A 27405-nucleotide genomic window follows, 5' to 3' on the forward strand; every position below is an offset into this window, starting at 1 on the left:
TCCACCGCTTCTTGTGCTGTGAACACACGTCTTCAGCTGCTCAGAGTCAACAACTTCTCTTGGCCTCCCGGTCCATGGCGGGCTGACCCTCCTGCCCGGCGGCATCCGGCGGGAGCGTGACGCTGAGCCCCTGTGTGCTGTCACCACCTGGGAGTTTGGTGCTCTCTTCCAGCTGGCGCATCTGCCTACTCGCTGCTCGTTGCTGCTGCTCCTTCAGCTCACTGTAGGAACGGGAGAAAGTATGAAAGATGGACGTGACAGGGAAAGCCATCAGCAAAATCCCACTCAAGATACTGCTCAGGGCTACCACCTGCCCGGGGATGCTACGAGGCACCATGTCCCCGTAGCCAACAGTTGTCATGGAGATGACAGCCCACCAGTAACTGGTGGGGACGCTTGTGAATTCTTGCTTGGCTCCCAGTTCGCTCTCAGCCAAGTACACCAGCGGCGAGAAGAGGGCCATGGCGACGCAGAGGAAGAGCAAGAGGAGCCCGAACTCCCTGGTGCACCGGCGCACGGTGAGCCCCAGCGTCTGCAGCCCCAGCGAGTGCCGTGCCAACCTCATCACGTACAGGATACGCAGAGCCCGCAGGAAGCGCAGCACCAGGCCCACTCGTTCCAGGTACTTGTTCCCAGCTCCCCCACCGGGCTTGCTGCTGTTTTTCGTGGAGACCATATCCACGATGAGAGAGATATAGAAAGGCAAGATGGCCAGAATGTCGATGATGTTGAGCGGGGTCTTCAGGAAAGCACACTTGTTCTCTGCCTGGATGGACCGCAGCAGGAACTCAAAGGAAAACCAGGCCACGCACACCGTCTCCAGCACAAAGATGTCATAGCACTTCCGTGAGCATTCGCCCTGGGGAGAAGAGGAGCGGGAAATACAGAAAAGGGGGAAGAAAAGGATTTAGCCAGGGAGCGAACCAAAGAACCAGAGAGTGGCAGTTCTTAGAGGAAAGCACCACGTGAAATCGATACGAATTGCGAGGTACCGAAGCAAAAATCATCGCTTCTAAGGGCAGCTGGAATGCACAACTACAGCCAGAGCTCCTAGCCACGTGTTTGGCTTCAGGACAGGTCAACGACACTCAGGAGTATCCCCAGGCTGCCAAGAATTTGGTGTGGTGGTATCAGCTGTCGGCCAGACAGCCCGCTACTGAAAGGCCAGTGGCTCGCACCTCATTTCTAACCAAGCCTTTAATACCCTTTAGAAAGGATTAGTACAGGATTCATGGATTTTAATAAATGGGTGATCCCTCCCTCCCTCTCTTCCTGATCAATAATAAATCGCTTATAAATGGCTCATAAACACCTACAGCATTTTATGTCATGTTCTTGGAGTCATCTATAATCTGTTATTCACAGAACGTAGAATATTTTTTATATTCCAGTGAACATTTATTAACACACTAGCCCTACAGTCAAAAGCTTATATGAAGTACTGGTAAATGTAGGTATTTCTGAAAGAAAAAGTATCACATGAATAGAGATAGGTCCAGAGAGATAAGCATTTTTAATTATCTCACCTGTAACAACTAATGAGCACGATGCCCTCCCCAAGCTTTCTGAGGCACTGGGAGAGGTGTTCTTCCCTGCAGGCTCGCTTAGCGGAAAAGGAAGAGAACTCTGGTTCTTTAGTTACGCCGCCTGTGAACAAGCCAGCCTTAGCGCATTGGAACAGCAGCAAACAATGATGGTGATGGCTGCTCTTTGATTGTTAATTCAACAGCACAAATACTACGGCAATTCTCTGCTACGTCACTGTTAGTAACTCCAGCTGAATAATAAGAAGCTTCTCTAAATAAAGAGATTTTGATGTGGACAATTACAGGGCTAGTGCTGTTTCCTCTGCAAATGCTCATATAAAAGCGTTAATGCTCTGGGAGCTTTGAGCAGAAGGCAAGTGTGTATTTATTTAAGGGAAATGTATATTTATGTGGTGAGCCAGTTTGGACAGTTCATGAAACCTCTTGTAAGCATGTAGGAGTCCATCCCTGCTAGCGGGGTGCGTGACTCCCAGGGGATGCAACAGGTACCGGTACCAACGTAAAGCCTCCTTTTGCTCGCCTGTGCTAAATTAGAGGAATAAAATACCACTCAGGAGTGGCGAGGCTGCGTCAGGCTGGTCCCCATTTCACCACTGGAGAAGCTGAGAACCTGGCTCATCTATAAACAGTTCTGCCCACATGCTCACCACAGCTGTCTTTCGCTAGGCAGAGCCGAGGAAATTTTTACTGCGCAGCACCACATCCTAACTTCATCCCTCTCTAAGTGTTCATGCGCAGTTTTTCTCCCTGTTGTGAAAGAAAACAGCAAAGGAGGGATGAGATTTTGCCCTCTTCGCCAACTACAGCATTCCCCAAAATGTTGGGGGGTGACCGGATACACGTTTCAAGCGCTGCCGCGAGCAAGAGCAGAGTCATCTCACCAAGCGTAAAGCCTTGCGTTACCTCAATATGACAACCAAAATGCCAAGGCACCCTCCCCATTTCACGCTTAAGAAGAGATTGAGACAATGACTAAAGAGATATCAACAGGGAAAAAAAATGTGAACAGGAATCCTCAGAGCTGGTGTTTATGGTCCTTGCATTAAACAGGATGAAAGGTTGTAGTGCCTTGTATTTATAGATTTTTTTTTTTTTTGTATTCTGCTTTCGACTGGCATATGATGTACCGCCCACTGCTTCCCAGGGGGTCATGCTGATATGGAGAGAAAAATTACTTGTCCCATTGGAATTGCTGTCAAGATTTTAAGCATATTGCAGGGAGGAAGGATAATCTTGTTTTACTAGTGTAGTAGCTCAGATAGCCTGTCTTTAACTTCCTAATCTTGATAGGTGTGAAGACTAGAAGGACCTTAATTTATATCTGCCTCACCAAACTAATTTGGTGATAAATAAGTATTATTTAAGTATTAGTATAAGTATTATTTATTATAATTGTCACAATTATAACATGTCTGAGAAAATCATTTTGGTTTTAGGGGCTTCGCTCCTATCACAGCATAATTAAGCGGTCAGGCTGGCCCATCAGATAGCAGAGGAGTTTCAGGCTGGATAGTAGGAAAAATTTATTTCCTGAGAGAGTGGTGAAGCACTGGAATAAACTGCCCAGGGAAGTGGTGGAGTCACCATCACTGGAGGTGTTCAAGGAACGTGTGGACATGGCACTGCGGGACATGGTTTAGTGGGCATGGTGGGGTTGGGTTGATGGTTGGACTTGATGATCTTACAGGTGTTTTCCAACCTTATGATTCTGTGATTCTGTGAAACCCCAATGTGCAAATTTGCTTTCTCTGAAAGGTACATCACTACTTGGACCACCGTGTATGGGAACCAAGATGTAGCTTGCCTTAAGAGACCTATCTGGCAGGAAGCGTTCTGGATTCTGATGAGCACGTATATAATTTTTGTGCCCCTAAAAGTTTAAGGAAATCAGTGAAGCCTATGGAGAATTTAGCCTTGGACTAGACTTACAAAGACATTAAGGCGTTTAATTGCTAATTGAGCACCTAATTCCCCCCGGCACTCTCTGTTCAGTGCATAACGAAAGGAAAGTCTCCGAAGCCCTTCTGTGTATGGGTTTTGGTGTGGGAGCAAATGGGAGTGAAAATTGTTCCTCATTAACGGACTACCAGTGGAGATGACTTTCAGAAGACTCTATCTGCCCTCCCACACTCTGACATGTTTATCCTGTGTAGGTTCACAAACCTACAGCTTTGCTATTTATGTCTCCAATCTTCCTGCAGAACTACATCTAAAAACGCAAGCGCGGGAGCAGCCTGGCAACCTTCGCTCAGCTGAGCACCAGAGGCTTGGCAGTATCTCAAGCTTGGGTCGCCCAACACAGAAGAACCAAGCTGGCATCTTCGCCCATCACGGTAATGAAACGTACTCCCTCCAGAGCTGAGGGTGGGCTCTGGCTTTTCTCCGCTCTTCCCACTATCCACAGCTGACAGCTAACATTGTGAACGCCGAAATGTTTACTTTCAGTAGAGTGGAGCGATAATGCTCTGCTACACAGAGTTCATTTTAATGGGATGAAACAATCCCCTCTGTTAGCTAATGCATAATTATCTTCAGTGAAGTGCTAGTCTTCCTCGGTATCGTTATTAACCTATTGCAATCCGAACAGGCCAGGCGCTGTCCGAAGGCTGTCCTGAGAATAAGAGGGTCTGAACAGGCTTTTAGAAAACAGGCCTGTGTGTCAATTAACCTGCCAGAGGCCTTTTTTCACTAATTAAATGTCTTCCTGTCCTCTGGACCATGTTTCATTATCATCTAGGTATGACCTATTATTATCCCCACATGAAATCAAAAACAGTAACAGCAAAAACATGTTTCATGCTCTTTGTGCTTTGTTTCTTTCAGCTGCAGCTGCTTTTCCTTGGAGTTTTTTCCCCTTGATTACACCATTGTAAAAAAAAAAAAGCAATTTTTCTCTTTCTAAAACTTTTAACTATGTATTTGAGTCCAACCGGATGCTGTAACTCTGCTTAGGGTTTTGAGGTTTTTTCCATTCAAGAAAACAAAACAAAAATGCACAGAAAGACACACACACAGATGGAAAAAAAGCAATCAAGAATTAATCAGCCATTGGAATAAGAGAAAAACAAGTCGTAACAGAACATCCTGCCCAAAATAGAATCATAGAACGATAGAATCATAGAACCATTTAGGTTGGAAAAGACCTTTAAGCTCATCAAGTCTAACCATAAACCTAACACTGCCAAACCCACCACTAAACCATGTCCCTAAGCACCTCATCCACATATCTTTGAAATACCTCCAGGGATGGTGACTCCACCTCCTCCCTGGGCAGCCTCTTCCAAAGTCTGACAACCTTTTCAGTGAAGAAATTTTTCCTCATATCCAGCCTGAACCTCCCCTGGTGCAACTTGAAGCCATTTTCTCTCATTCTATCGCTAGTTACATGGGAGAAGAGACCAACACCCACCTCTCCACAACCCCCTTTCAGGCAGTTGCAGAGAGCGATGAGGTCTCCCCTCAGCCTCCTCTTCTCCAGACTGAACAACCCCAGCTCCCTCAGCCGCTCCTCACAAGACTTGTGCTCCAGACCCCTCACCAGCTTCATCACCCTTCTCTGGACACGCTCCAGCACCTCAATGTCCTTCTTGGAGTGAGGGGCCCAAAACTGAACACAGCATTCGAGGTGCGGCCTCACCAGCGCCAAGTACAGGGGCACGATCCCCTCCCTACTCCTGCTGCCCACACCATTTCTGATACAGGCCAGGATGGCGTTGGCCTTCTTGGCCACCTGGGCACACTGCTGGCTCATCTTCAGCCGGCTCTCAAACAGCACCCCAGGTCCTTTTCCACCAGGCAGCTTTCACATTCACTCATTTGCAAGCCTGTAGTGTTGCATGGGGTTGTTGTGACCCAAGGGCAGGACCCGGCACTTGGCCTTGTTGAACCTCATACAATTGGCCTGGGCCCATCCATCCAACCTGTCCAGATCCCTCTGCAGAGCCTTCCTGCCCTCAAACAGGTCTGTTTCAAATCTGTATGTTCTCAAAAAAGATCAAGCTATACCGACTCATGACCATAGATGTATACATTAACAACTACATTCTGTTTTTTACTTTTTATAAGCAAAATAGCTCTCTCGCATACTAACCAGATTTCTTCATCTTGTAAGCTAATGGATACATTTTTATACCTAGCTATATGAAACTGGGCCACAGGAAAGCTTTTTTTTAGTTTTCATAACAATTTGATTTCTTTTTGTCTTTTAGAGGTCTAAACAAAAAGTAGCATGAGTGGCAATCACAAAGGACCCCCCCCATTGCACTTCTCTAGTATTGAAAGACTAACATCATTTTTTTTTAACGTGCATATAACCATGCCATTAAATAAACAGTATCTTAGGATTTTGATTACAAAAAGCAGTGGTATAATAAAAATATATGGAAACAGTTGTTCTTTGCAAGATATATGCTTGTTTAAGTGTGTACATGTGTTTCTTTCAAACAGCAAGTAGATTTTTTTTTTCCTGTGCAGAAATTACTTGAGTATGGGGAAATATCCGCAGTTGCACAGGATTTTGGGACCATATACTGATGTCATCTCAGGGCACAAGAAAAGAAATGAAGGAAGGTCTCGGTGAGTAATTCTTTGCGGTCAAATTAAAGTGAGTCTCCTTCACTAGGATTTACAGAAATTTGCTGTCAAAAAGCCAACCGCAGCATCTTTCTTCTGGAGAAACAATTTCTTTGCCAAAGGTTTCTTTGGCAAAAGGAAAATTACAAAAAGAAATGCCGGTGTCACTGGAGTTCAAATCCAGCTGTACTCATCGCTCTCTATGGTCTGGCTAAAAATCGCAGGCATCTTTCAGAAACGTTTCGGTTTGGCTTGCAGGGTCCCTTTCCCGGGTACGTCCCTGTACTGCGCCTCAGGAAAAGTCTCCACGGTGTGTTGTGGGACTTCTTGACCCTGCCTTTGTCCTCTGGTCTCCTGAGAAGAAATTCTGACTCTCCTCTAGATTCTTGCAGGCTTTGACGCCATCTCCCCCCTCCGGCATGAGAAGATGTCAAAAGCCAGATCACCTCTAACCGCCCCAGTTCTTGGGTTGCTTTGCGCACGCATTTTTTGTATGGTCAGCAGCTCCACAGTACTTCCAAGGAAGAAGTTTGAATGCTGCCCACTACCCCCCCATAATGAAGCTCTCCCTCCCTGTCAAATGTATGTGTTAAGAAAAAAAACCCAACTGCAAACGTGAAAGGCATTGCATACAAAAACACTTATATAAGCTTTAAAATCATGACATTTCTAAAACGACATTTTTGTTCTCTTCCACGTGCCCCTTGTTACTTGAGCCTTTTGGGTCACTTGAAGTGTTTCTCTGTGCACATCAGGTCAAACTCTTTTTTAACAAAAATGTGGAACTTGAAATTCTAACGTAACCGAGGTCTCAGCACCAGAGCTCGGCGTTAAGGGACCTGCAAAGTCCCTGAGCTCTGCCCACCGCCTGCACACACAGCTGCAGAGAGCGAGACAGTCCCCAGCCCCGCGGCTTACGGTGTCCTCTTCGGATTTGGGCTTGTTTCAGTGAACATCTGCAGAGAGATTCAGAGGACGGACATCCCCCCCGCCCCTTTCCAATTATTCAGTAGCCCAACACTTGGAGCACTTGCCAGGCTCGGGAGAGACCCAGCTCCTGCTCGGAAGCAGGCAGGGTGGAAGCCTGCACCTGGCTCCGTCCCAGCCTGCAGCAGCGCCTGGAGCACCGGGTGCTGGGTCACCGCCCGTGCTTGTCCCAGCTGTCGCTGCGAAATGAAGAAGCCTTTCGTGAGCAAAATTCCAGCAGAACAGCAACGTTCCCAGAAACGTGCCTCCCCAACAAAAAAAAAAAAAACCCAAAGATTTTGCTCACACTGGCACTTTCTGATGAAAAGCAATTTTCTGATGAAAAGTGATTTTCTGATGAAAGCATCCAGCCAATTTTCACAGTAAGGATGAGTGCACGTCTCCTGCGATGTGACCCGCTCTTGGAAGGGCAGCGTCACACCCTGCCCTTGGGTGCAGGCGCGCTCCCCTCGCCACTGACCACCTACAGTCGTGGTGATTGGAATTCAGCACGTCAGCCATCAAAGCTAGGGTCAGGCTGAACTTGCAGCCAGCCTGTTCTGGGCATTTCTTGTGCTCCTGAGCAAAGATGATTCAGCTGCTGCACAGACTGTCCTCAAAGCTGGCTGGCTGTGAATTCAAAGCAATGGTTTCTGTTTTTAAAGTCGCCAAGGGGCCATGGAAGAGCCCTCTGCTTCTTGCTGTACACACTTTGTTCTGCAACTAGAGCTTAGTTCGTGGTTCACCTTCAGCCCAGCTGCCAGAAAAGGTAACCAGAGCCTTGCCTTCAGCAGGGAGGGCTGTCACTAGCGGTTTGCAGTCATATTACGGACACGAGATAGCTCTTGTACAATTGTTCCTCTGCAACCTGTCTTTGTTGAAGAGAAAGGGCAAGGAGGTGAGCAGGAGCTATACCTACTTGAGACTTACCTCTCTGGATTTCTTTTGATCCCGGGACAGCATAGCCCCAAATCACCACTTTTCAAAACCTCTCAGCCTGTCATTTTTATTCTGCCGGTGAAGCTGCAAATAAACATGGAACACCGGCGGGAACGAGGGAGATGCCAAAAGACTATGGCAACTGCTAGAAGGTAACTTCAGGGCGTGCTAAAATCCACAGCCAGAGTCCAATCAGCTTGTAAAATTACATGCCGTGCTATTCAGTTGCAGTCATGTAGCCAAGGGATTACTGAGCTACAGCTACCTGCACGTGCCTTGCATTTCTGTCTCAAAGTGCTCTTCTGGCATGCAACTACAAAGTCAAATGGCTATCTTCATGGGAAGCTCAGAAAAGGGTCTGGGAGTCAATGGGAGGGAAGAGAAGACCGTGTGCATGGGGAGGTTACCTGGGCACTGTGGTACCCTACGACCACCCCGACAGACTACGTACGCAGGAGGCATAGATGGCACGCATGACGCAGGAGGCTGCACAGGGAATCAGCCGTGTCTCCTCGAGTTACTCTGCCCAATCCACGAGCAGCCCGCTGCTTTGGGCCATCTCAGCCCTAACCTGCACAACCAAAATTGGATACTGTAGGTAGGACATGGGTTTCTGAGACATAAATATTGAGCCTTGAGACCTGCTTAGCTGTTACCTTTTTCCCTGCAAATGCTGTCAGTGTCTTAACAGCTGTATACTGGCTGCATGGATTTGGCATATACATCTGAATCACAGAGAAAGACACAGACACAGGGGACTTGATCACCCACCTACCAGACAAGACTGTTGTTGCGATCCTATGGTTGTCCTCCATTTCCCTGCCTCCTTCACTTACTGTCCCTGCCACATACAGATATGTTCTTCAGTCCACTGTCCTGCTTCTTTTTGCCCCAGTAGAGTTGCTGGGAAGAATGGGAAGCAGGTAAGCAGTACTACAGATGCACAAAACGCCCTCTCATTATTATCATCTTCTCAACCAGCTTTTCTCACACCTGCATCCACTTTTACAGAATCACAGAATCACTAAGGCTGGAAAAGACCTGTAAGATCATCAAGTCCAACCACCAACCCAACCCCACCATGCTCACTAAACCATGTCCCGCAGTGCCACGTCCACACGTTCCTTGAACACCTCCAGGGATGGTGACTCCACCACTTCCCTGGGCAGCCTCTTCCAATGCTTCACCACTCTCTCAGGAAAGACATTTTTCCTAATATCCAGCCTGAACCTCCCCTGGCGCAACTTGAGGCCATTTCCTCTTGTCCTGTCGCTTGTCACTTGGGAGAAGAGACCAACACCCACCTCACCACAACCCCCTTTCAGGTAGTTGCAGACAGTGATGAGGTCTCCCCTCAGCCTCCTCTTCTCCAGACTGAACAACCCCAGCTCCCTCAGCCGCTCCTCACAAGACTTGTGCTCCAGAAATGATGTGCTTGATGCTGCTGGAGCTGGGCCTTGGGGGGGTCTGAGATTCCTACCTGCCTTGGCCACAGCTTTTGTCTGTGCATGTGTGCAAGATGTTAAGTAGGCTCTAAATAATAGAGAATTACAATCTATATGTACAAGAATAGGTTTACTGCTATTTGTTTGAATATTCTGAGTCAGAACACTGGTTAGTTGTATGTGGGGTCTGCTCTGGCAATTTAACAATATCTCAGTGCCATTTGGAAATTGTCTGAAGATAAAGAGTTACACAAGAAGACACAGGTCCACGAGAACCAGATACTGTATTTCAAACTCATGAACTCCCGCAGCATTGGAGGCAGGATTTCACAGGCCACTGCCCATACGTCTTGCTTTCCAGCAGCTTTGCCCTGCAGCAGACCCACTCTGTGGGAAGCACCCACGGGTGACACAGTGGTCCAGGTGTGTCCACGGCTCCCCCACAGCCTGCTGTGCTTGGACCAGCACGACCTGCACAGCCTGAGCTCAGGGGCTGCTCAGCGCAGGGGATTTGTTTGTCAGAGTCACTGCCGCGGACAGAGGCAGTAATGCAGAAAAAGAACGATGCTTTTCGCCGAGCAATGGTGTCCTCCAAAGAACAGCTTCACTTTAGAAACACTGATGTTCTTAGTGTTTCTGAGTAAAAATTACCTTGGAATTTTCTATTTCCAGGTTTCCAGAATGTTTTTCTTGGTTTTGGCCCACTTTTTCACTGAAATGGAAAGTAAAAAAAACCCAAGAGAATAATTAAACACCAGAAGCCTCCCTGCTGACAAGTGTCCCCTTCTCCCCCTGATTTCACATGAACTAGAAATCTTCCTCCTCAGTCCACTCTCTTTTCTAGCTCTGATAGAGGCATCATATCCCCTGAGGCCTGGAAATGACGTTTTATAAATCCATTCTCTGTAAACCTAAGCAAAAGCTTGATCCTGAGCTTTTACATGAAGAAACCCGGTCACCTTGCAAATCAGCAAATCTCCTGATTTCTGGAGAATGGTCCTAGCTTGTATTTTCTATCCCAGTGCTCTGAAAACAAGACAGACTCGGTTCTTGCTTGAATAAACTTGAGCGATGGCACTTGGCACTTACAGCACACCTGCTTCTCATAGATATGGCAGGACTGCAAAAATAAAGGTGGGGGTTCTCTCCTGTAAGTGGCAGCATAAACCAAAACACTGCAGAACCAAAGTGGGGCCAAGTCCTCAGCAAGGGCACTTCTGTGTGGTTTGACCAGTTTCCCCAGGGAATGACACCACCTGGACCCAACACTTCCCTCTGGAAGGACCAGCCCAAGAGAGACTGGGCTGTGTTGCAAAGCAGCGGCATTCCCAACGCTGTCACACCTACCCAACACCTGGGAAAAGATGATGCTGCGCTGGCACCTGGCTGTGCTCAGATACATGCAGCTATACAGTGCCTAGAACTGTGGTCTTCCTAAATCCAGCATCCGCTTTTCTCCTTCTTCTTCTTCTCCTTCTTCTTCTTCTTCCTCTTCTTCTCCTCCTTCTTCTTCTTCTCCTTCTCCTTCTTCTTCCTCTTCTTCTTCTCATTCTTCTTCCTCTTCCTCATCTTCTTTTTCTTCTTACTCTTCTTCTTTCTCTTCTTCTCCTTCTTCTTCTTCTTCTTCTTCTTCTTCTTCTTCTTCTTCTTCTTCTTCTTCTTCTTTCTTCTTCCTTGTCTTCTTTTTCTTCGTCCTCTTCTTCTTCGTCTTCTCCTTCTTCTTCTTCCTCTTCCTCGTCTTCTTTTTCTTTTTCTCCTTCTTCTTCTCCTCAAGCTTATCTCACACTAATAAAGAATCTCAGTCTTGTTCTCTCTGTAATTGTATTAAAAAGAACAATGGATTCTTAACAGCATTTTAAAGCTTATTTTCCCACTTATTTCCCCCAGTTTTCCCCTTCTTTCAATCCCTGTTTTAGAGGCTCTTCTCCTCCTCCTGCCTCCCACTCATTGCTGGTTTTATTTTACTGACCCACATTAGTTTTTACTGGTTCCTGTAACCTGCTATAAAAGTTGGGGGGTGTCTGTTTTTTCCCTTGGAGGGAAGGAAGACAGAGTCAAGCTTACTCTTTTCCATTTTTTTCCAAACCTGTTTTTTCCCCCCTCTCTTCCCCTTTATCCTATTATCTGAGAGGAAGTGCCTATGATGTTGCCTATGCCTATGATGTTGCCTGTGGGTAGATTTGTTCTCCTGCTGGTAGTGGCTCAGCCGCAGCTGGCAGCATGCTACTGCATTGCCCTTGCACCGAAATGCTGTCACTCTACTCCTGCACTTGCAAAATGGATGAATTTCTGAAGGCGGATCTGACCACTGCGAAACCCCGCGCTCTCTATACCCTCTCCTTCTGCCCAAGGCAACAGTAACAGTGTTTTCCGTGACAGCAGTGCAGAATACAAGAATTGCGTGACTTTTACTTTCAATTAGCTGGTATTTCTACTGTGCATGAAGGCAACTAGCTGTGGACTGGGAGAAAATATCCACAGCTTCTGCCCACAGACACTCAGTGCGTGGACCTTTCAGGAGGGAGCTGCAACTTCCATTCTGTCATCGTCTCCACCCAGCACATCGTGTTCCAGGTTCCCAACATGGCTCAGGACGTACGGGATGGCTGGGACCTTCACGCTATTCTCTGTATTTCCTATTTGTATCCAGGCTCAGAAAATGAGCTGGAGCAGAGGGAAAGGGAGCGTGTGTGTGCCTGCCTGCACGGGAAGGCAAGGGTACGAGGGCCTGAGCGACCCACAAGCTCACATCTGAACAGCAGCTAACTCTGGGACTAAGCCCCGCCAGTAACATGTCCCAGCCCCTGTAGCACCCGCCGCAAACACAGTCGGTGCTGGACACGCTCCCTTGGTGAGGATCCTGCCTTCACGGGGCCACACTCATGCCATGTCACTCCTCTTCAGAAAGCTTCCAGGCTTCTGAGGTTTTCTGGCTGCCCTCGCCTTTAATCACAATTACGAACTGCCGCTGCTCATTTCATCTTACTGATGACTTCAGGTCTGCATATACATGAGGGCCAAGGAAGCCCCAGACGTACAGCGTCCTTGCTGGCACCTCCGGCACTGGGGGACAGCGCTCCTGCATGAGCAGGTCGGGGACAGATGGCAATTGCTCACTGACCTGTAAGGCTAGAAGGGGCTCTTGAGTTAATCCCCTGCAGAGCAGAGGCTCTCGCATGGTTTCACCTCAGCTGAAATATAATATTTAGAAGGACCGACAGAATGCATTTAAAAACTATATGAGATGTACTTAAGCATGTTGTTCAGCCTGGAGAAGAGAAGGCTCCAGGAAGACCTTCTAGCAGCCTTGCAGTACCTGAAGGGGCCTTCAAGAAAGCTGGAGAGGGACTTCTTACAAGAGCACGTAGTGATAGGACAAGGGGTAATGGCTTTAAAGTGAGAGAGGGTAGATTTAGATTAGATGTTAGGAAGAAACTCTTCTTTGTGAGAGTGGTGAGGCACTGGCACAGGTTGGCCAGAGAAGTTGTGGATGCCCCATCCCTGGAGGTGTTCAAGGCCAGGTTGGACGGGGCTTTGAGCAACCTGGTCTAGCAGACGGTGTCCCTGTCCATGGCGGGGGGTGTTGGAACTAGGTGACCTTTAAGGTCCCTTCCAACCCAAATCATTCTGTGATTCTATGATTCAATGATCTCTAGATAAACGGTTTCCACTGTTAATTACCCACGCCGTAATACACCTCATTTAGAGCATGAGTTTGTCTAGCTGCAGGTCCAGTTATTGTTCGCTGTCATCCACAGGCATTCTCTTATTCTGCTGTTTACTGCATTAAAAACTCTTTTAGTGTCTCACTATAAAGCAGAATATTCAGATTTTAAATAACTCTCTTAATTTTTTTTTTCAACTTACCGGCTTAATGGATACCAATCTGGGCACAGTATCTCAAGCCTCATGCTTTGCCTCTTAACCAGCATGTCAGATGAGAAATTGTGTACAGCTGATAGTCACCAGGGTCTCTAAATCCTTTCTGAGTCCCCACTTGCCAAAAAAGCCTTTTGTCCTGGGCTCTATGTGCTCTTGACACTGACAGGTTGCACTCTCTGCTGATGAACATGCAGTTACCTGCCGATCTTCAAATCAGCTCAGCTTCCTGTGCCAGACACTAATTCAAGTACCTTACAGAAGTGTAAGAACCTACATCAGAAGTTATTTTTTTCAGAAAACTTTATAACCTCATAAAAATTATACTAAGTTTGACTCATGAGTGGTGTTCTATGTAGACTAAAATGAATTATGCTGTTGTCCTCAAAAACGTTGCCGATTGCACTCAGTACCATGTTTTTCATGGTTTTACTTGGAACTAATTATCATGCTTACCTTCAGAAAATCCAACCACCTTACAGTTTTCTCCTGGTCCTTTCTTAAGCCTTTGTTCAAAACCTATTGCAAAAACTTTTTTATCCTTTTTTTTTTTTCCCCATTTGCATACCACTCTTCTATCTTAATTTGCCTTGAATCTAAATGTCTCCACAGACATTGCAAAAAGTCCCCAGTTTCAAAAACTTATGTATTTCATCTCAATCACCACATTTAAGCAATGAAAATGTAAGCATTTATAAAGTTAAATGATTTAATGCAATATTTCTAAGTGCTGTCCACATGAATCAGCTCATTACCTCAGCCTAGCTGTATGAGGTCTAGCCAAACATAAATCTGGTTGCTTTCTTTCATTCCAAACCTCCAGAATTGATAGCAACATATCCTGGAGCTCTGAGATGAAATTTCCAGATGATATTTTTTATTAAAAATAGCCAAAAGATTTCTCTCTTTCAGAAGATTAGGACAGTACTCAATAAGCCCATACAGCACAAGCTCTCTTGCAAAAGGCAGTGGAGGAATCTATGGAGTAAAGAAGCTACGCTGTACGCTCAGGATATTACAGAGCAGGCTGTACTGGGTAGCTATAGTAATTTTACAAACATTGACTGGAGGCCAAGCAACGACTACCATGAGATTGCTTCAGAGACTCCCTGGATGATTTACCTGGAAGTCAGGAGAATAAACCCACTGGCAGGTGTAGATAGTTATGGGGACAGGACCAGAGAAATATTAAAAGAAATTAAATACGGAGCATATTTTGCTAGGGGAGCCACATTGCACCAAATATAAACCAGTTAACAACGTGACAAAGTTACCAATGCTTTTATGAAGAGTCTTAGCTGTTTAATTATTTATCACTAATGTTATATTGCAGTGTATTTATTCAATATTTAAAAGAAGACCTGAGCCTGCTATTTATTCATGAGAAGATATCCTGTAGACAGAAAGAGTTGATTAGCACAGCACAAAGTTACTAACAAGTCAACAGGAATTTCATCTTACTCAACTCTTGCCTCATCCCCAAGAGAAGAGTGCAGAGGAATACTCCCTCCATTTTTTGACTTCTAAGCCTAAAACACTGAAGAGATTCTCAGGTGGTTCCCAAAGTCTATATTGTGACCTACGATCCTCAAAATCTTCTTTGGGAAAAGCAACTCAGGAAAAGACGCTGCATTGAGACCCGAAGCTGGTAAGAGCCGCAGCACGAACAGCTCAGGCAGTAACTTTGCTGAGGTGGGGAATTTTGAGCAGAGGCTCTGCAGGCTCACTGTGGGACTCTGTGCAAACCTGTTCCACAGTCCCATGTCCCCACTCCCCAATCTAAAGGCAACTCTTAGCGAAAGAAAATACAGCATTCCTCCTAACCCTCCTGATACAACAGAGAAAGATTTTCTTACTGGGACCATGTTTCCTTCATCTTCTCTTGAAGGAGTTGCCATGACAGAACAACCAGGTATTTCTGCTGAAATTTAAATAGCTTCAATCAAGCAGGAAGGCTGGATTTCTTTTTTTCAGGGGAGGGGGGACTGCAGAAAGTAAAATTATTTTCTTCCCCCCCCCCGTAACAGGAGCAAGGAGAAGAAATGGTGAGAGCTCTCCAAGAGTAGTCATGACTAAATACAACTAGTTGTTATCCAGTGCTCTGTCCACACAACCAATATCAAGAATAACCAATCATTCCTTCAAACATTTTCTATTCATTAGCAGCTTCAGGTAGCCTTGCAACGGGGAAGGGCTATCTCTGAAAAGAGTTGGCGAAGCTGGTGTGTGGCGAGCTATTTGAGCAGGGGCTTTCCAGGCAGCTGGAGTCCTGGGCGGCGGCGGGCAGAGCGGGTGCAGTGGGCAGCGTGCTGTGCAATGGCGATGCAAAGGACTCACAGCACCAAATGTGTTCCCTAGTGTGTGAATACAACAATCCTGAACTCGGTAAAATAAACTGATACCGAGAAATGCTCTAACACTAACAGCTGGATTTGGACAACCAGTAAAGGTAAGATTTAGATTCAGAGCCATGAAGGAAAAATTAATACATGTATTTCTTTTACATTAAGGACTGTATCATTCAGACGGTTCACAGACAAGCACTGTTCCCAGTAAAATGATCAAAGGATATGACCATCACTTCTTGATATTTGCAAAGAACATTTTGCCATTAATCTTATATTTGCAAATTCCATGGGAGTCAGATAAAAGATGCACACCACTCAAAAAACCCACACAACTCAACATTTCAGGTTTAGATTGAGCAGTGCAAAGGTTCTCGACTCCTTGATTTTAAAGCTCTGTGTGTGACCCACAGAAGCAACATCACTTTTATCTTTCAAACCTCATCACTTTCAACTGCTTTCAGGCAAACCTGAGCTGTCTGAAAGGCAACACACACAGCAAATTTCTCTGACCATCAGACAGGAGCTGGGAGACTTCACTACGATGACTCAGACTTGCAGTGCAGAACTTTGCAGCTACTCCTCAGTTTTGGACACTAAGGATATCACACGGTAATTGCATCTTGCATGAGCTAAGTTGGTCTCACTTACGAAAAGAAAAATAGTCCTTGCTCAGAAACCTAGCTCGCAACCTGAGGCACGAGGAGGGATCTTATCAACGCCTATAAATACCGAAGGGGTGGGCGCCAGGAGGATGGGGCCAGCCTTTTTTCAGTGGTGCCCAGTGACAGGATGAGAGGTCACGGGCACAAACTTGGTCATAGGAAGTTCCATCTCCACATGAGGAGGAACTTCTTTCCTTTGAGGGTGGCAGAGCCCTGGAACAGGCTGCCCAGAGAGGCTGTGGAGTCTCCTTCTCTGGAGATACTCAGCACTCGCCTGGACGCATTCCTGTGCAACCTGCTCTGGGGGACCCTGCTCTGGCGGGGGTTGGACTAGGTGATCTCCAGAGGTCCCTTCCAACCCCTCTCGTTCTGTCGTTCTGTGATTCTGTGTAGCTGAAGAGTGGTGTAGACATAATTTTTACTTCTGTTATGATGATGGTCATAGACAATGTGTTTAAGGCATTCTGTCCCAAAGCATTCACAATCTAAGCACAAGACTACATAGAACAGGTGATGAAACTACACGAGGCAGATTGAGCACATAAAAACAAAGCAAACTTTTGCTTATTGATGATGACTAAAGCTGTGGGTAAAGGATGCTCTCAAAGCTTGTCATTTGGACTGCGTGTCACCATTTAAGTATGATCTGAGCAGAAAACCTTCTTCAAGCTTATGAAAGAAAAAAATGAGAAACACCTTACTTTTAGTTAAAATACAGCTCTGCAGTGCTGTGAGCCCTACATCCTGTAAGCAAAGACATATGAATGTGAAAGCTGCCTGTCGGAAAAGGACCTGGGGGTGTCAATCGACAGCCGGCTGAAGATGAGCCATCAGTGTGCCCAGGTGGCCAAGAGGGCCAACGGCATCCTGGCCTGTATCAGAAATGGTGTGGGCAGCAGGAGCAGGGAGGGGATCGTGCCCCTGTACTCGGCGCTGGTGAGGCCGCACCTCGAATGCTGTGTTCAGTTTTGGGCCCCTCACTCCAAGAAGGACATTGAGGTGCTGGAGCGTGTCCAGAGAAGGGCGACGAAGCTGGTGAGGGGTCTGGAGCACAAGTCTTGTGAGGAGCGGCTGAGGGAGCTGGGGTTGTTCAGTCTGGAGAAGAGGAGGCTGAGGGGAGACCTCATCGCTCTCCACAACTACCTGAAAGGGGGTTGTGGTGAGGTGGGTGTTGGTCTCTTCTCCCAAGTGACAAGTGACAGGACAAGAGGAGATGGCCTCAAGTTGCACCAGGGGAGGTTTAGGCTGGATATTAGGAAAAATGTCTTTCCTGAGAGAGTGGTGAAGCATTGGAACAGGCTGCCCAGGGAGGTGGTGGAGTCACCATCACTGGAGGTGTTCAAGGAACGTGTGGACATGGCACTGCGGGACATGGTTTAGTGGGCATGGTGGGGTTGGGTTGGTGGTTGGACTTGATGATCTTACAGGTCTTTTCCAACCTTAGTGATTCTGTGAAAGTGAACATGAATTTCATGTGTCGACAGGAACTTCCTTGTGCACAGTGTTGCAGAAAAGGCAGGTGACAACTGTTACTGAGTGATTTGGTCTCTCCCTGGCCTCCAGGCAGCTGTGGCCTGAACTGCCCAGAGCAAAGACAAAATGCAAACCAGCAACATAGGGGACGAGTACATCAGTAGATCAGTTCAGATGCTTTAACTGGTGATACTGTTACAGCTCATGGTTGTCACATTTAAACAGCAGACCTGAGAGAATGGTATAATGAATTCTCAGATCATCCCCAGGGAAATTAGTTAGTCCAATTCCCCAAGATTCTTTTTATAAAAAGTCACCCTCTGTGCCTATATACTATAAATAGTTATCTGTAATACCAGCAGGGAGGTTTTTTTAAATACATCTGTTATGTTGACTGTGTTGTAATTTCTAGATCAGTTTATTCCACAAAGAAAGGAAAAACACAAGCTGCAATTTTATTAAGACTTTCATTCATGAAAACAAACCATCTATGCATCACATAAACATGTGGCTCTAAGTTAAGATCAACAAGGTCTCAGTATCACATGCAGAAGAACAGCTGAACAGTCACAAAAGAGAGAAAGTGCTAAAAACGAGCTCTCCAGTAATGAAAAGCTTCCTTCCAGAGTCTCAAGCAGAGTGCCATCTTAGGATAGAAAGCACCAACAATAACAACTGTTTTACTCCTTTACGTTACTTTCACTGAAAGAAGTAAATGATTTAATGTAAAAATGACAGTTTTCCCCACCCAGAAGTACCTCAAACTGCAGGAGTTTTGAGACAAGATGATATCATTCATTCAACAAAATATCTGGCATTTCTGACACTCTGAGGCCCTGAATACTTCTATTTCTTCCTATTTAGCTACCTATTTAGATTACAAACCTAGACAAATCAATAGTTACAACCACAGAATCACAGACTGGTTAGGGTTGGATGGGACCTCTGGAGGTCATTGATCCAGCCCCCTCCACCTGCTCAGACAGGGCCACCGAGTTGCCCAGGACCATGTCCAAACAGCTTCTGAGTGTTTCCAAAGGTGGAGATGCCAAGACCACCCTGGGGCAACCTGTGCCAGCGCTCAGACACCCTCACAGTGAAAAAGTGTTTCCTGATGTTCAGAGGGAACCTCCTGTGTTTTGGTTTGCACCCACTGCCTCGGGTCCTGTCACTGGGCAACACTGAGAAGAGCCTGGCTCAGCCTTTCCACCCTCCCTCCAGGTATTTATAGACATTAATAGGATCCTCCCTGAGCCTTGTCTTCTCCAGGCTGAGCAGTCCCAGCTCTCTCAGACTTTCTTCGTATGTGAGATGCTCCAGTCCACCATCTTCGTGGCCCTCTCTTGGACCTTCTCCAGTATGCCCATATCTCTCTTGTACTGGGGAGCCCAGAACTGGACACAGCACTCCAGGTATGGCCTCACCAGTGCTGAGCAGAGGGGATGGAGCACCTCCCTCAACTCACTGGCAATACGTTGACTAACGCAGCCCAGGATACTGGTAGCCTTCTGTGGGCAAGGGCACGTCGCTGGCTCATGTTCAACCTGGTGTCCACCAGGACCCCCAGGTCCTCTTCTGCCAAGCTGCTTTCCAGCTGGGTGGCCCCCAGCACGTACTGGTGTGTGGGGTTGTGCCTCACTGGGTGCAGGGTTTTGCACCACTGCCTGTTGAACTTCGAGGTTCTTGTCAGCCCGTTTCTCCAGCCTATCGAGATCATTCAGGATGGCAGCATGACCCTCTGGCCTATCAGTCACTCGTCCAAAGTTTGTGTCACCAGCAGACTTGCTGAGGATACACTCTGCTCCATCGTGCAGATCACTAATGAAGATGTTGAACAGGACTGGACCCAGTATGGACCCCCAGGGTACACCGCTAGTTATGGGCCTCCAACTAGACTTCGTATCACTGATCACCACCCTCGGGGCCTGGCCATTCAGCCAGTTTTCAACCGACCTCACTGCTCATCCAGCCCCTCGGGCAACAGTTTGCCTATGAAAAGCTGTTGAGAATCACTATACAAAACTCTCTTAACTTTGTCTGAAATTACTTTTGTGTGTACCTTTGTGAAATGAAATCTTTAGTCACGAGATTGTTTAAAACGCTCATTCACAATTTATCTATTCCCCATCCTCACCAATATGAAAGTTGAAGCACAGTGTGTAAATTAAGCTTAGAAGGTTAAATAGTTTCAGGCTTCTTCATGAGCTATTATTAACTTCATTATTTATAAGTCTCTCTCTCTTTGTTGTAACTTTCTTCAGCTGAAGGTTATTGAACTGTAACTTCCTATCACAGCATCTTTAATTAGCTTAGCTTTCCCCAATATGTTAGAAAGCACGGTGAAGAAGGAAGTACTCTGATCTTCTCCTGTTCTACACTGTGGTACTACAAATGATTGAGCGCAGTGGGACTGAGGCCTCTAAATGCTTTTGTGAATCAGGACAAAACGATTGATGTTAATTTCTGAGTTCACCACCTTTTTTCTGTGATGAGGAAGACTGTCTAACAAAAGAAAGGGGCTTTCTTCTTCAGATAGAAATGGTCGACGTTTCTGTTTTCACCAAGAAAAAAATGAAGAGTCTAGTATGATGACCATCGAAGCTCTCAACGTCTTTTGGTTGTTCAGCTCTTACTGTGTTGTTAAAGCTTTTGCTGTAATGTATCCCCAACTGGTTTAAGACTCCTGTGATGGATTAGCTGCTTTCCTTGAGTCACTCGATACCTGCCATTTGTTTAGAGAGTTGAGAAGCCCACTTAAAGATATCATATGCCTAAAATGCCTTAAGGATACTCTATGCCTCTGGCTATTTTTATGTCTTGGAGATGATTTTTGTGGTGGTCTTGAAAGAACTCAGTGCCTGAGGGCTCCTGCTACGATTTTGTCTCAGCAGTATTTTGCCTTAAGAGGGGACTTTCCACCATTAGATCTAGATCTTGCATAGAATTCTCCCATGCTGAAAATTCTGAAATTAAAAATTAATTATTACTTTGTTACCTTACAGGGAAGAACCTGACTCTTTTCACAGGTTTGTTTTCTTTATACATTGGAAGTGTCCCTTTCCTGAAATTTCCAGAAACAGCTATTGTGTGCATTACTGGATTGGTGGGTTTTATTTCATTTAATCAGTAAATAAAAGCTAAATGAGAACAAAAATTGATGAGATAAAATATATGTCCTGGTTTGGTAAGTAAAAAGTAGCTTAGGATCTGATTCTGTTAGCTTTATTTCATAATTGTGCAGCATCTGAAATACATAATGCTACTTCCAAAAAAGAGTAATGCTCAAGATGAATTGGGGTGACCATTAGTAAGAACAAGACAGCTACAGTGCATGGGAACACCATCCGTCCCACTGCTAAACCACCAGGGATTGCCACTGTCACCTAGCACCTCTGGAGCAGTTAATAAAGTTAAAAAAACGTATGATTGATTCCTCTTCTGTATTTTACAAGAGATAGGCAGGCACCTAAAATAATTTCCTCACCCGGCTGCTAATGACTTCTAACTGTTAAGGTCCCACACTTCCATCGGCGAGAGGTCGCTTACACCTCTGCAGGACATCACTGGGTGTAACAGCTGCTCCATTCAGATGAGATTAAAGGATCGGGGCATGGAAAATTGCTCTCCAGCACGGTTTTTTTCACGATTGGTTCCTCTCTCTTTCCCTGAAGCAGTAACAGGACAGATAGGTGGCACACAAAGTTTTCGTCTTCTGGAAAATGCCAGCTCAAGGAAAAGACCACAGCCAGAGTATCTACGACAGCTCCGACACAGGACCCTAAAAACAGCAACGCCAGGCAGATAGCCTGGAAAACGTACACACCGAGTACGCTGTGTCCTTGAAATAATATTTACTGTTTATTTGTTCCTTAGCCAGGAGGGATGCACATACATTTTCTGCTTGTTAAGAGACCGCAAAATCAGACCAAAAAGCTATCCCTGGGCACGAATTTTAAACTAGGTACTAGGGATACAGCTCAGGATGATTAATGTGACTTTGAATTCGCGTAAGCTCACTTCTCTCCACACCTGTTATTTGATGAGCTGCATTGGCTTGCTAAGCCATGAGCAGATGACACGCAAGGGGTTTGCAACCTAGGTCTCCGATCCTACAGGCAATTCCATGTGGGCAGAGGCCTGACTCCTTGCCCAGCCTTACTGAGGCTGAAAAGATCTGCATGGGTATTTACACCCATTTGGCAGGACCAAGATCAGCCAGCGTGTCTGACTCCTGGCACAACTAATGAAATGTCAAGTAGAGTGCTGACCTGCGTTGGTTCAGTAGCCGGCGAGGAGGAACGTTGGGGATGAAGCAAGCTCTGTAAGAAGTGATCCTTCACCTGTCCTGTGCTAGAGAACCACCTTTGTCTCAAACAAAAGAACCATTTCCACACCGTCCACAGACCTTCCCGGTGCAAAGGGCAGAACAAAGCCTATCGGCAGGAGCTCTGTGCTTTTAGAATTCAAGGGCACAGAAAAACATCAGATCATTTCTTCTGCTCTCCTCTGTATTGCAAGCATTTCACCTTTGTGACTTCCACTGAAATCAGTAATTTACTTTTGATTGAAGTAGAGTGTGTTTAACTGAAGGCTACCTTCCAGAAGGGCACTGGGCTTTGAACCGAGAACATCAAAAAATACAAAATCCACTAATTCTGTTCCTAGGCTGCCCCAGTAATTAATCACCGTGGTATTAAATATTGGCACCTAGTTTCCCATATGAATTTTTCAGGATTCAGCTTTTAGCCATGCATCCTCTCCCTGCTTAATTTAAATGTCTTTTAGATGATACAGTTCTCCTCCCCCCATAAAACCCACTTATTTGCTTAATTCACTCACCTTTCTTTTGATAATCTAAATACACCGAAATGTTCAAGTTCCTTATTGTACGGCATTTTCTCCAGGTGTCCAATAGTTATAGGTTTTTTCACCCCTCTCGAAACACCATTTAAAAACATGAACATGAGAACTGACTGCAGTATTCTAGTGTCAGTCTCACTGATGCCGCATACAGGCACAAAATCATCTTCCAGCTTCTAATCGCTATTCCCCAGCTTAGATATTCAAGGATCACATTAACCCTTCCGACTTTATGCTGCAACAGGAACTTACATTCAGTTGCCTGTACCCTAAATCCTATTTAGATTCCTACTGGGAACCAGACTCTCTGCTTTTGCAAGAGCAAGTCTCCGTTCACCTTTATTGAACAATTTTGCATTTGACTGTGAAAACATGCTCCTTTTAATGGCCCCAGCTTACCAAGAAATCCAGGCTTCTCTCATACACTTGCTCTAGCCTCATTATTACCCTGCTCCACCTAAAAAATATTATTAGCCTATTCTTATGAGTCCCTATTTATGTTCAGATCATTATTAAAAATATAAGGTGCCTAAACTCTGGTAATTCTGAAAGCAATTGTTCAGCTCTCACTTAAATCCAGGAACACATCAACACTAAATACATCTCAGCTTTCAACACTCAAATACCCCTTGTGCTTCAAATTCCAGCATACTGGAGCACTGTTGGTTAACTACAGTAAAAGGCATGTGTTTTGGAAATGATTTTTTTTTAAATTATTAGGGCAATATAGTTTTACCTAGTACCCCGTACTAGTATCCTCAAATTTTAGATCATAAAAAGCCTTTAAAACAAAGATCTTATAATAAATCGAATATCAAACAACATACCAAACGTTTCGTCTTTTTTCCTGGCTGCTACCGAATGAGTCTGATTCCAAACCAAAGAAGGCAGTTGATGTCTAACTTGAGCATACCTCGCAAGCAAAGGGGGGGTTTGACTGCGCATGGGGTACTCGGGCAAACGCAGGGGTCTCTCTGGAGTTGCTGGACCCATTTTCCATCAGCGTGCTTTCTACTTTTCAACACTACAGAACAGTAAATGCCCCCTGCCAGGTCAGGAGCGCTCTCTTTTCTGCTAGCGGCAGCGAGCGATGAGCAGCCGGCTGATGGCACACGAGGAGGGTTCTGCTTTCAGGAGAGCTTAGCCTTCAGCTGAGAGGCAGAATTTGACGGGGTGAAGTACGGTCTCAGTAGCTGAAGTTCACAATCACATTTAATGACCACGGGGCAGGGAAATAAGCCCAAACATTGAGCAGCAAGCTTGGATTTGAGTAAAACTAAAGAGGCCATGAACTCTTCGAGAAGTTCCCACCCCGCAAACCCCTTAGATTGCATATATTCAATGAAAACCTGAATGTCCTCCTCTATCGATCTTCAGATGAGTTCTCGTTGGCCTACATACAGCTGATCCTAGGAAACGGCACTGTTTGCACAAATAAGGAACTAAAGAATAAACAAAATATCCGTAAGACTTGATTTTCAAGGGCATGAAACATCCACAGCTTACACTTGAGAATACTAAGCGTGTCTGAAAATCGGGACATTTGCTTTGTTTGTGCTGTTAAATTGCTGCCTCAGCTTCCCTGACCTTTACCTCACCTCTAGCATCAAAGTATTTTAGATGTGATTTTTACAGCGGGGTACTGAGAGTTCATTCGAAGCGGTATGTTAAAGTACCTTTAAGGAAAACAGATCTGTTAGCTCTTAACCTAACTTCAAAACATCAAGCCTCAAGCAAGGCTGATTTTTTATACCCACAATAGCTAGTCTGTCATCTGGTGAGAGATGTCCGAAAACAAATCTGTTGGGCACAGACGTCCGTTGGTGTGAACTGGCAAAGCTGTGCTGGCAAGGCAGCGTTTGGCCCAGTCTTCCCTCAGTATTAAGTGACACAACGCTTTCTGTGCTCTAGCCCAGCCAGCCCTCCACATCATAAATATACAATACCTGCATGATTGCTGGAGTGACTTTGCCCGTCACCTTCCCTGAGGAGACAACAATGCAAAACACACTTCACTCTCAGAAAAGCTGCACTCACCCGATCTTCTTCTTCTCTGACATCTGGCATGGTGCTGATGCAGAGGCTGACTGCAGTGATGGCAACAAAAGAGACTGAAATACAAGCAAAGATCTTCCCCGGGATCCCTGAATGGGGGTTCTCCACCATGTCCCTGAGCTTTCGCATGCACAAATTCAACCGGCTATTGTCCTGGAAGGCACATTGCGTAGTTTCGCTAAATACCATCTCCCCTTCATACAGCTTGGCCTCAGCTGCCTCCTCCTCCTTCTGTCGCAACCTCTTTTTACAGCACCACTCCAGGTGGTCCTCTTCTATCCCCCAGTACACAAGCTCCTCCTGAAAAGAAAGAGCGCACATCTCCCTGAGAAGCCTCAGCTTCCCGGCTGTCAGGAAAGTCATGATCGTCCTGAAGGCACTAGGATTACGGTCAAAAAAAAATTCATTGCAGCTAACATCATAATCATCGCAGATGTTCATGATCTCATCATAATTGTTGCAAGATTTTAGCTTCCCAAGCCTAGTCAAGGGGCAGTTCTCCAAGGTGGTCCATGGAACTTTGTATTTAATACCACCTACGTTGATGATCACAAACCTGGTCCGGTCATCCAGGCGGGCTAAGCAGCACAAGTCTTCCCCGGGGTGCAGAAGCTTGGCCTTTTTGTAGAAGAAACCTTTCTTGGTTTGCACTTCACAGAGGTTTTCCAAGTTATTGAAGGAGTAGGAGCTGAAGTCAGGATCTGCATTCCCTGTGAGCAATGCCATTTCGTGATACATTTGTTGAGTCCATAGGGACGTCGAGGCTACTCAAACAAACGCATCTGGAGCTTGACTGGAGAGTCAATCTGTAAAACAGAATTTTAAAATTACAATAAAATTAGGGCATTGCCAGATGAGAAACAATCCTATCCTCTCAATACCAAGAAACTCTTCTCCATGGCATTATTTTCCCCCCTATTATTTTAGGACTATCTTTGCCCGATAGTTGCTTGGGGAAAAAAACTGCAGTAAGGTCAGAAACCATGTTGATACTTCTAGAGGGTTTAGTCAGTGAATGAATGGAAACAAAACCAGTGCATTATCATTTTCAGAAATTTCTTTCCTAGAGGGTCGAGCTATATCCTGGACATCAACGGATATTGGAAGGGAAAACGGGTCTTTTGGATAAATAGCAATCTACATTTTAGCAACTTAGTACAGAAACTTAGTTGCAAATGTTTTTTTGATTATTTTGGCCCATCTACATAATGTTTCTATTACAAAATGCCTGTAGTGGGAGGTTAGTTGATGGTTGGACTTGATGATCTTACAGGTCTTTTCCAGCCTTAGTGATTCTGTGATTCTGTGATCAAATGGATACCTGCAGTACAGTCAGAAATGTGATTGCAGCAATACTGGCAATTCCCAGTTTAAATTCACCAAGCTTCGGTACCAACAGCAATGAATACTTGGGAGCTGAGAATCCAGCCTGCAGCCAGCACCCAAGCAGGTTCGGGTGCTTGAGCCCAAAGTGTGTGCTACCGAGATTCACTTGCCACTGGTAACCCATTAAAGCTATACTGGGCATTTCTACCTGAACAGCCCCACTTCTAAAGGGTAGAAAAGCTTTTGTTCTCGTGCTGGGGTGCCTGCCGTCCCGTGTGCATCCCTCTGAGCGGAGACCAGAGCTCGCCCGGGAGCCCGGAGCTGCTGGAAGCTCTGCTGCAGTTTTCACTGTGGGAGGTGGACAGGGTGCCCAGCAGCCTGGCAGCAGCTCTGAGACAGGAGATCCAACGTAAGAACGAAGCAGAGCTGGAAACAACCCGCTTTCTGCTCTTACTTCTGGATAACGCAGAACCCAGTTGGTCACGTTTAGCAGGGATTGTGCACATTACGCATAATTCCAGGGTTTAATTTGTGCCTTCTGCTTACCCCTCCTTTACCACACCACAAGCCACAGATCTCCTGAACACATTTTTTCACCTGCCACATTGCTTCCTCACTTTCTCTAGAGCTCTCCACCCAGGTCCTCCACAGCTGTCTCTCCAAAGCAGTCCTAGGATGTCTTGAAATGCTACTATGCAATCGCACTACTGAATCACCCAAAACATCCTGAATTGCTCTAATACGAAGTAGGAAAGAAGAAATCGGTGTAGGACTGTTGGGACTCCACACAAAAGACCTGGATTGAGAATGGATGCAGTGACGAGGAACAATCTTAAGCAGGGGATGTAGAAACCTCACAAGTTGACAAAAGACAGGAGGAAAAGCTGAGTTGTGAAGGAGAGTCTGACGTTATTGATGACAGGACGGTAACCATGAGGCAGTAACTCAGTAATTTATAAGCAACGTTCTGCAATTCCCTTTGAATCTCATGCCGCAGCCCGGAGAGAACACCGAACACGTGGGTGCTAGGAAAAAGTGGGGAGCACACATATTCAAACACATTCCCAGAGTAGCATCTTCCTTTATCCATAATCAACTCACTAACTCTTAACTCATTAGACTTAGTCAAAACAATCTCCAACACAAAGTGGCGAACGCTTGCTACCCACAGCCCTGAGTCACCCCCTAAATATTCTTACCAACCACACTCAAACAGCTGGATCACAGCAACAGCAGCGGTACTCCTGCTTCTACATTCCTGTGAGGATCCGGCCACGGAATTTTAGAAAGGCATTTACGTTGGATATTTGTAAAAAGTCAGAGAAAGGCTGGA

The 27405-nt window shown here is 45.8% G+C and overlaps 1 protein-coding gene across 1 annotated transcript; it reads right to left on the reverse strand.

Annotated features, from left to right (window-relative positions):
* On the reverse strand, positions 1-25484 carry KCNG2 (potassium voltage-gated channel modifier subfamily G member 2). Its single transcript, XM_059815512.1, has 2 exons — positions 24729-25484; positions 1-859 (listed from the first exon to the last, which is right to left on the reverse strand). The coding sequence occupies exons 1-2, from the start codon at positions 25482-25484 to the stop codon at positions 47-49; spliced, it is 1569 nt and encodes a 522-aa protein (XP_059671495.1). The 3' UTR covers positions 1-46.
* Between the last annotated feature and the right edge of the window lie 1921 nt (positions 25485-27405).

This window comes from Gavia stellata, chromosome 3 (assembly GCF_030936135.1).
Source record: "Gavia stellata isolate bGavSte3 chromosome 3, bGavSte3.hap2, whole genome shotgun sequence".
Classification (NCBI taxonomy): Eukaryota; Metazoa; Chordata; class Aves; order Gaviiformes; family Gaviidae; genus Gavia; species Gavia stellata.